Below are 10,947 nucleotides of genomic sequence, written 5' to 3'. Positions count from 1 at the left end.
GAACAAAACCAAATTTCTAATCATGGAACATTTTAGTTTGGACAGACAAAATAAATATAAGGTGTTCCCCAAAATGTTTACACACACTGAATAATTCTAAAGGCAGTGTTTATTAAAATACATTTCATTTTTAAAATTGAGCTATTAGCTATTATAGTGTGTATACATTTTTGGGGGACACTCTAGATAGCATGTTGCAACAGTGATGAGAGCTATGAAGAAAAGCATAGAAGGATAGAAGGCTTTATTTTTTTCAGGGAGGATGGGTGTTGGGGTTCCAGATTTAAATATATTGGTAGTAGCCAGGGAAGATCTCAGAAGTTCATATTTGAGTGTCTGAAGGAGATGAGGGAGTGTTCCAGGCACTGGAATCATCAAGTGTAAAGGCCTTGAGGTGGGAATGTACCTAATATCTAACAAGGCATTTGGCTGAAGCAGTGAGCAATGGGGAGAGTTGCTATGAACTCAGAGACAAACAAAGAAGATTAGATCAAAGAGATCTTTGTACACCATTCTAGAAACTTTGCCTTTTCTCTGAGTAAGATAGGAAGATATTGGAGGGTTTGAGCAGAGTAGTGACATAATCTTACTTTATTTTTGACAGGATCACTTTGGCTGCTATGTTGAGAAGAGACTAGTGGGGGAGGTAGGATGGGAAGCAATGTTAGGAAGCAAATGCTATAATTAAGAAGAGGGGTGATGGATTAGTTGGGAATTTCATATTTTCCATTCTATTCATGTCTTGTCCTCACCTGTAGTGAAACCTCAAAATACTTGATAGGGAGGGCTCTATCGCAAAACACCTGAGTATGCTCATTTTATTTATTTATTTGCTTGTTAATCCTCACCAGAGGGTACTTTTTCCATTGATTTTTCTTGAGAGAGTGGAAGTGAGGGGAAGAGACAGAGAGAAAGAAACAGGGATGTGAAAGAGACACATTGATTGGTTGCCTCCCACACAGGCTCCGGCAGGGACCAGAATGAGCCTGCAACTAAGGCATGTGCCCCCCACCAACCAGGAATCGGGAATTGGAATCGAACTTGGGACCCTTTAGTTCACCGGCCGATTCTCTAACCACTTAGCACCAGCCAAGCCGAGTTTGCTCATTTTAAAGGAGCTCGGTATAAAATCATCCCAAAGATTAGTTAATTGCACAGGTGGAAATCTTTGTTTTGGAAGCCATTTATTCAATCCAGGAACAAATTCATGTAGAATCTTATCTATCACAAATCCTTGCTGATTTTTAGAACATGCTTTAAAAATTTCATCTTTTAGCTTCTAAGGCCTATAACCACTTCCATTTATGCTTCAGGTGAACCAATGAAAGAAGAAAATGAAAGGCATTAAGAAAAGTCTTACAGAAGAATATCTGTACCTGGACTTTTCTCACCAAATAGAAGGATGCATTTTTCCACTTCATACATCTGTAACTTTATTTTTGTTATCATACTGTGACTGCAAAATCTTTAAAGTTTACTTAGTACTCACAAGAGAAAGTACAGATGTTTCACTACTTAAAAATGTACTGTCACAGGATGTCGAAGTACAGATTATTTCAAAGCAAGAGCTTCCACCGATAGTCCAGAATTGCTGCTTACCTGCAGTAGTAGAAAGACCAGACAATTTCTGTAGAGCAGGACTTGCTGTTGTACTGAGACACATAATCCAGAAATCATATGAAGCAGACCCCTCGAAGAAGGAAGTTTTGGAACTTCTGGGTTTTAAAAAGACTTGCTTGAAAGCCTGTGCTGAGGTAAGTATAATGTCTCTCTTCTGTTATTAAAGCCATATAGTGATGACACATTCACTTAGACATTTAACTTTCTACTGGAAATTAGAACTTCATTTCCTTAAAAAAAAACTACACTAACCAATGAAATAAAGTAGCCCATCATGTATGCCAATAATTCAGTGCAGTATTGAAAAAATACGAATTTAAGATTTAATGAATGAGGCTTGGAGATATTATTTTAGAGCTTTACTTCTTTTTTCTTAATCTTTTAATTACATTGAGGATTTTTAAAGGGAACTTTTACATATGAACAGGAGTTTAAGTAGCAATGCTTTGGGAACCCACCTTTTTTTGGGTGGTGGTATACTTTAAAAGCTTTGGGAAGTAAGGAGTTATTTAGTAAGAGGATACAGGTGGAGAGCATATATTCCAGATACATGAATGCTAAACCTCCAATGTTTGATGTTATCACTTCTGAAGCACTATAAATATGTCTTCATATAGCATAATAGCCTAGCCCAGGAATGGTTTACATCAAGACAAATTCGCTAAACCAGCTTTATTTCCCAATAAAAAGTTATTTTCCTTCAAGCTATGTCAAAAATAAAGAATTATTTCTTGTTTTGCTTTGTAGGTTAGTCAGTGGACCAGGCTATGTGAACTCACCATCCCTTTAGCTATTGAGAATTTTCTCAAAGAATCCTCTGACCGGCGCCCAAACATCCCTGCAGAAATACTGCAGCTGGAGAAAAAGCTTAGTGAGCCTGTTAGAGTGCACAACGATGACAAGCTCCGTCGGCAGAAGCTGAAGCAACAGAAGGCTGCCAGAGTGGGGCCTTCCGGTGTCAAGGAAAAAACGAAGAGCAAGGCCCAGAGACAGGAAACATCTGATGAGTTGGACCCTTTGTCCAAGAGCCTGGAACTGAAAGTGGCATTCTCAAAGCTCACAGTACAGGAAGAACCAGCTGCCACCCGCAGGGAACCGGCTCACATAAGAAAAGCAAAGGCCTCTGACCTTCCCCCTCTGGAGCATGTGTTTGCGGAAGGCCTTTACTTCACTTTGACAGACATCGTGCTCTTGCCCTGTGTCCATCATTTTTTGGTAAGATTGATCTGGAGTGGGTACATTACTGGGAGTTTCAGTATATAAAATTGCTTAAGTTTGAAACCCAATTCCACTTATTATCGTTATGCTCCTGGGCAAATTATTAATATCTGTCTCCATTTTCTTATCTGTGAAATAGGGCTAATAATAGTACCTACCTAATAGGACGAGTGTGAGGAATAAATGATAACTTGTATAAATTGTGGACAACAGTGTAAGCTCTCAATAAATATAATTATGACTTTAAATTTTGAGTTGTTAAAATGTTATCAATTAATTGTTATGATAAGTAATTTCAAATTGCTGTTGTGATTCCCTTCTAATACTAGAGGTTCCACTGTTCAAGCACTTAAAATTCTTGTCAGCTAGCCTGGCCTGCGTTGCTTAGTGGTTGAGTCTCAACCTATGAACCAGGAGGTTGAGGTTCAATTCCTGGTCAGGGCACGTGCCTGGGTTGCGGTTTCTATCTCTAGTGTGGGGCCTGCATGAGGCAGCCAATCAATGATTCTCTCTCATCATTGATGTTTCTGTCTCTCTCCCTCTCCCTTCCTCTCTGAAATCAATAAAAATATACTTTAAAAAAATAAAAAAAATAAAAGTCTTGTCAGCTATATTTTATAATTAAGTTGTCACTTAAAACACTAATTTAATTATGTTGTTATTAAATCAAAAATATTTTATCCTCATCTATATGCCTCTCTGTTGACCATAAAATTACATGGAAAGTTTTCTTTCCTACTTGGGGCATGGAGATGTATACATTCCCCCACTCTCCATTCCCTCCCTGTATGGAGGAAAAAAGATCAAGGTGAAAATAACATCAGAGTGAACATGGGAAGCTATATCTCTCTGCAGCTTTCCAGTTGGTTTTCAAGAGCTGCGTTTTTCCTGCTTTGAAGTATTTCACCTTTTCCCTACTAAGGAATCAGGTACCAGATTTCATTCTCATTATATATTACCAACACTTCAGGTATCTCTACTGACATGTGAGAAAAGACTTCTAAGGAAAATCTATATGTTTGGAGGCCAGAGCTTTACTAAGGTGGTATTAATCAATTGACATTTTCTTAAAGAACATTTTTCTTCAAAATGAAAATAAAATAAGATTAGAAACCAAAATAACTTCACAATTAAAGGATATTAAAAGTTTCAGGAATTGTTTAGGTGTTGATTAGTATTTTAAAGGTCATATGTATTCATATTGTCCATTGAGCTGGGTGAGGAAAAAATATCTGTTTTTGTTCCTTGTCAATGTAAATTCTCTTATGACTGACTTCTCACCTCTATTACCAACTTCAGTCATGAGAGCAGTCACTTGTTACATGTTATGAAATACTGTTGATGGTCTGCTTAAATAACTACAATTGCTTCTAATTTCATAAATAAGTTGAATCTAAGTGGCACATCCATGAATTCATTTGAGACATTTATTGAAAGCCTACTACTATAGGCACTAGGAATATCGTGATGAACAAGACAAATAAGGTCCAGACCTCTTGGAGTTAATATTCTAGTAGGAAAAGATAGAAATGAACACGTAAACAAAAAAATAATGCATCCTATATAATAAAGAGGTAATATGCAAATGGTCATTACGCCATGAAGCGTAACAATCTATCAACAGGAGGGCGGGGCAGCGTAACGATCGATTAGCAGGAGAGCAGGGCAGCGAGCTACGTGCGAAGGAGAGCTACCAGCCGTGGTGGGTGGGGCAGCCAGCTGAGGCAAGCAGCAGCGAGCTACTCCGGCAAGGATTCGTGTGCAAGGCCACTAGTATTTAAATAATGTAATTGCTACAAAGAAAATAAAACAAGGTGATAGAGAAGATGAATATTTGCTTTCAAACTCAACAAAACATAAAAAATTGGATTCACCTGCATGAAGGTAATTTTAGATCATTATCCAGACATCCATCTTCAGCTAGTTTGCATTTGATTTTAGCTTAATTTAAATACTATTTACCTGATTAGGGTCAATTGAGGTTGAAGTATTACTAATTAAGAGGGTTTTTTCCTCCTCTTTAATCAGGCAGTACATCTACTGACTACCCCTGAGTCAATCTACCTAATACTACAGAGAGAAACTTGTTTTCATCTCAATTTTAAATAGGGGGAAACTTGTACACTCAGCCTTTTCTATTACATGTATCCTATGATTAAATTCTTCTCTTGCCATTTCTATGTAAACTAATTCTTAAAATATTTTCTTTTGTTTGCTTGTAATTTTCCTGGATCTGTACCTTTTCTTTCAGGAATTAATCTTTCTTTGCCAAAGCCTTGATGTTATTTCAGTTATATTTATTTTCTTCTTTTAAGTCATCTTGGATTATGAAACAGTCATTTTAGTTCAGACAGTGGCTATGATGCTGAATCTGTGTGCTTGCATTAACACACATTGAAGTGATGGAGTAGCAGTCCTAAAGATCACGATCAAGTTCATGATTAGGAAGCAAGGTCAAGTTACCATGTTTGGATCAGAAACAGAAAGCTGAATCTTAAGCCGTGATATTTAGTCACAGAAATAGGCCAAGAATACAAAAGAGCAGTATTTTCTTACCCTGCTTATTACATTGTTCACCTAAGCATTTGTTCATTATGACTTGTTTTGACAGAGTAGAAGAACTAAAAATGATATGAAAGAAGTACAAAATGATTTATATATGTGATTGGAAAATAATGCAGAGGAGGAGATAGTTTGGATAGATGTAGCATTTTGCTTCTCTTTTCGTGCAAACAAATTTTTCTGCCCCTATTACAAAGCCACTAGAGTTTCATTTTGTACTTTTGGAAGTACAATTTTCACTATTTTAAGAATGAATTCTCTTGTTTTCTTGTCCTTAATTAACTCTGTGATATTTATGATGGCTTTGATCATATCAGCCAGGTACATTTTTAAAAATACCCTTTTTTAGGAGCAAATTTAATTTTCATTTCATACATTTTTCATTAGCCACTTCCTTAAATATATCTTGTATTTAATGAATGTGGTGCAGTGCCTCCTCAACCGTCTGGATGTTGCAGAGCAGCATGGCATGCTGATTAAATAGAATGGATGGTCTGCCACACAGAGTAAAACTCCTCAATTTCTTTTAAACATGAATTATCCATATATATAAAAGCCTAAGTGACCGAACAACCAAACGACCATCTCACTGACCACCAGGTGGCAGATGCTTAATGCAGGAGCTGCCCCCTGGTGGTCAGTGCGCTCCCACAGCAGGAGCACCGCTCAGCCAGAAGCCGGACTCAGCTTGGGCTCCTCCCTGGCTGCAGGGGATTGAGCCAAAACTGGTAGTCAGACATCCCCCGTGGGGTCCCGGATTGCGAGAGGGCACAGGCCAGGCTGAGGGACCCCACCAGTGCACAAATCCATGCACCGGGCCTCTAGTTGTTACATAATCACAACTTATTTTCAAAAAGAAGGAAAGATACCATATACATCTAACAAATAAGAATAAGTCACTGCCAAGGAGAGTAAAAGAAAGGTGAGGTGATGAGAACATTTTTTACTTGATTAATTTATCACAGCTTAAGCTAAATTCCCTTAGCACATAATTTATTTCCACGCAATTAAGAATTTTGGTGAGAATTACAAACTTTTTTGGCTTTCAGAGCACAATTTAGACAGTGTTTTCCAAACTTTACTTCCATAGTAAAATGTATTTTCCAAGATTATTGAGCATATAAATACAAATATACATCTTTATGTTATATATAAATATATTTACAAAATAATCCATGTTACTATATGCTGTGTACTTTCATATTTTCTATATTTTATTTTATCTTCTTTTTATTACTATTTCCCTACCTACTTCCCTTTGATAATTATCAGTTTATTCTCTATATCTATGGGTCTGTTTCTATTATGTTTTGTTTATTCATTTATTAGTTTTTTTAGACTCCACATGTAAGTGAGATAATATGGTATTTGTCTTCATCTGACTTATTTCACTTAGCATAATACCTCTAGGTCCATTAATTTTTTGCAAATGGAAAGATTTCATTTTTTTAATGCTGCATTATACCATCTTCTTTATCCATTCATCTATTCATCAACAATGGACACTTAGGTTGCTTCCATATCTTGGCTATTACTATTAATGCTATAATGAACAAGGGGTGCATAATCTTTTTGAGTTAGTGTTTTTGTTTTCTTCAGATAAATGCCCAGAAGTGGAATTGCTGGGTCATATGGTAACTCTGTTTTTAAGTTTTTGAGGGCTCTCTCTACAGTTTTCCATAGTGGCTGCACTAATTTACAGTTCCACCTACAGTGTACAAGGGTTACCTTTTCTCCACATCCTCACCAGCATTTGTTATTTGTTGATTTTTTTATGATAGCCATTCTGATAAGTGAGAAATGATATACCATTGTGGTTTTTATTTACATTTTCCCTGCTGATTAGTGATGCTGAATGTCTTTTCATGTGTCTGTTTGCCTTCTGTATGTCTTCTTGAGACAAACGTCTGTTCAGGTATTCTGCCTATTTTTTAATTGGATTGTCTGCTTGTTTTTGATGTTGTATGAGTTATTTATATGTTCTGGATATTAGCCAGAAAACATTTGTGAATGTTTTCTCCCATTCAGTAGGTTATCTTATTTTCTTGATGGTTTCCTTCACTGTGCAAAAAATTTTTCAATTTGATATAGTCCCATTTGTTTTGTTTCCATTGCTTGAGGAAATATATTAAAAAAGATTTTGGTAAGAGCGATGTCAAAGAATTTACCGCCTATGTTTTCTTCTAGAAGTTTTATAGTTTCAGGTTTAACATTTAAGTCTTTAACTCTCATTTTGAGTTTATTTTTTATGTGATGTAAGGTTTGCTAACACCACTTATTAAAGAGACTGTCTTTATTCCATTGTATATCCTTGTCTTCTTTGTCCTATATTCATTGACCATATAAGTGAGGACTACTTCTGGGATCTCTGTTCTGTTCCATTGATCTATATATCTGTTTTTTAGACCAGTACCCTACTGTTTTGATTATTGTACCTTTGTAGTATAGTTTGACATCAGGGAGCATAATATTTCCTACTTTGTTCTTTCTCGGGATTTGTTCGGGGTCTTTTGTGATTCCATATAAATGTTAGGTTTAGTTCTAATTTTGAGAAGTTTGTCAATGGTATTTAATAGAGATTGCATTGAATCTATTATTTTAGGAAGTAATGATATACCCTTCCAGTTATTTCCAGTTATATTGTTCAATATCTTTCTTCAATGTCTTTTAGCTTTCAGAGTACAGGTCTTTCACCTCTTTGGTTAATTTCTTCTTCGGATCATTTGTTATTAGTGTATAAAAACACAACAGATTTTTGTATATTGATTCTGTATCCTGCAACTTTACTGAAGTCATTTATTAGTTTCATAATATTTTTTTTGTAGAATCTTTAGGGTTTTCTACATACAGTATCATGTTATCTACAAATAATGACAATTTTACCTCTTTTTTTCCTATTTGGATGCCTTTTATTTCTTTGTCTTGTATGATTGATGTGGCTAGAACTTCCAATAATATATTGACTAAAAGTAGTGAAAGTGGGCATCCTTGTCTTGTTCCTGATATGTTAAAAATCTATGTTGTTTTCACAAACTCCTAATGGATCATAAAAAGCAGTGTGAAAGATTGAAGCTAATAAAGGATCCTTGATCATTTTTCACTCACTAAACAGCTCATATTTTTTGCAATGCAGTGTTTAAGTGTTGCAGTGTACAGAGTTGAACATAAAACCTGCCCTTATAGGAAATTATGTGTGCTTATTTAACCTTAAAGTCCACTTAAAGTAGAATAAATATATATATACACTTGTGAACTTTTTAAATTAACTTTCTATGCTGTCTGGCTTCTACTTTGGTACTGATTATTGTTAGATATATTTGTAGAAATTTTCTGTAACTTGACCTTTTTACTTATTTACATGTTCATAATCATAAGTCATAATCTATTTGTGATAATATAATTGTTTCTATGGAAACAACATTCAGTGCCTCACAAAGAAGCAAGAACAAACTAATTTTTTAAAGAAATTGAAATTTGGTGGTGGTGCTTGGGAGAAAGCATCTGAGCAATGCAAATAAATAAAAGTCGTTAAATGCTCTATCATAATTAACAAATAAACTAAGAAATAAATGCAACTACCTGGATGAAGCTCAGTAAAATAATGCTAAGTAGAAAATAAAGCACACATTTTATGATTTCATTCAGATGAAATTTCAGAAGAGGCAAAATTATACATATAGAAAGCAGAATAGTGGTTACCTGCAACTGACCAAGAGAGCAGAGATGAACTGTAAATGGTCACAAAGGAACTTTCTGATATGATGTTAGTGTTCTAGTACTAGATTATACTGGTAGTTGCACAACGGTATAAACTTCCTAAAACTCATTGTTTGAACTGTACTTAATATGTGTAAATTTTATGGTACACAAAGCTACTTCAATATAGCTGTCATAAACAAAAAATATATAATGCTGTATTTTGTTCTTTTACTGCCTAGTTAATTATCTGCAAGAAACTTTCTGAAAAGCTGATAGAATTTCCACTGCTGGCGGCGTGGTACCAGAGGATTCAGGAAGTGCCAAGAGTGAAAACAGCCGCTTCTCAATGTGGGATCCAGTTTTGCCATTTACCAGAGTTGCTGACCACGTCAAATGAACAGCATCCAAACTTAAATGAAGCCTCAGGTGCAGAGGAACAAAATGATCCTTCATTTATAGGAGGTCCAAGGCCCACGATGACCAAGTTAATGGTACTTAAATTGTTTTCATTAAAATTTTCTTTGAAAAATTGCATGTGATAATGTTGCCCTAACTTGTAATTGTTTGTTGACATTATTTGTTATAAATCTTATTTGTAGCTATCCTATATCACTCTTGACCAGTTAATATTTCTAGTAGCCTTTTGCATTGAAGTGAGTTATAGTAAATTGAAGGTTTTAATATTATGTGTCTTTGGAGCCAAATAAGTCAGCATATGTGTTTTTAAATAGTATTTTTCTCAAAACTTTTTTTTTATATTCAAGACACCAAGATCATATCACACCTATCAAATATATTGTTTTACCTGGTATTTTTTTGTTGCAAGGATTTGGTTTCAAGTTTTTTAAATTTTGAGATGATTTAAATTAAAGAAATATGAAGATGAATATCTCAACTTTCTAACATTTTTTAATTTAAGATTTTTAAATTCTTTGAAGTTTGTTTTTATCTTATACTTTGATTACAGTGCTAGTTTATTTAATAACACATGATTTATAGTTTTTCTCTTTGCAGCATAATTTGTTTCTAGTTCATAGTAATTGTAAAAGTTTTCACCAATAGGCTTTCTTTCTCTACCATTCAAGACAATCTACAATAATGTTTTGCTTTTAACTTAGACTGTTTGAAGATTTATTTGAATAGAGAATTCATGAAGTAATTTGAGCTATTCATCTGAGTTGTACTGAAAAAATATTCATTATATTTTTCTACTTGGGTTAGGAATCATTTGTGTTCTATAGTTAACACACATTTGGGGATTTAGAAAAGCGTGAGAAGATTTTAGTAATGACACAGGTCCCTTATTTCTTCAGTTCAGCTTGTTAGCCTAGTGATGAAACAATGAGACAGGATTATAAAGTTGATTTTAGAAGCTTTCAAGGCATGTCCAAATTTTGTGTGCCTTGATCAAATGGTTAAGCTGTTCACCTCCTGAATGTTCTTAAATAAATAATAGTAGAGTAATCTGCTTTGTATTAAAATACTAAGTTTTAGTATTTTTAAGATTTATCAACCCAAAATTTGTGCTTTTAATTCATACATGTGCAGTCTTGAAAGAAAGATTAGTAATTCAGATTTTTCTATCGATGCTTTTCCAGAAATTGAATAACATTAGGAAAGACTTCTGCATTTTTTTCCTTGTATTCTTATTTATTTATTTATCCAGTCTTGAAAGAAAGATTAGTAATTCAGATTTTTCTACCGATGCTTTTCCAGAAATAAAATGACATTAGGAAAGACTTCTGCATTTTTTTTCCTTGTATTCTTATTTATTTATTTATTTATTTTTTATTAATTAAATCTTTATTGTTCAGATTATTACATTTGTTCCTCTTTTTTCCCCCATAA

The 10,947-nt window shown here is 34.5% G+C and overlaps 1 protein-coding gene across 2 annotated transcripts in view; it reads left to right on the top strand.

The window, feature by feature from the left end:
- Nucleotides 1-1,315: 1,315 nt before the first annotated feature.
- Nucleotides 1,316-10,947, top strand: part of GSTCD (glutathione S-transferase, C-terminal domain containing) — a 133,388-nt gene continuing 123,756 nt past the window's right edge. For both annotated transcript variants that reach the window (XM_005872428.2, XM_014544750.1), the window contains exons 1-3: nt 1,316-1,754; nt 2,368-2,835; nt 9,339-9,590. In XM_005872428.2, coding sequence (XP_005872490.1) covers nt 1,335-1,754; nt 2,368-2,835; nt 9,339-9,590 — 1,140 coding nt within the window. In that variant the 5' untranslated portion in view covers nt 1,316-1,334. The remainder of the gene's footprint in view (nt 1,755-2,367; nt 2,836-9,338; nt 9,591-10,947) is intronic.

Source organism: Myotis brandtii, unplaced genomic scaffold (genome assembly GCF_000412655.1).
Source record: "Myotis brandtii unplaced genomic scaffold, ASM41265v1 scaffold38, whole genome shotgun sequence".
Classification (NCBI taxonomy): domain Eukaryota; kingdom Metazoa; phylum Chordata; class Mammalia; order Chiroptera; family Vespertilionidae; genus Myotis; species Myotis brandtii.
This window is presented reverse-complemented; position numbering and strand designations above follow the sequence as displayed.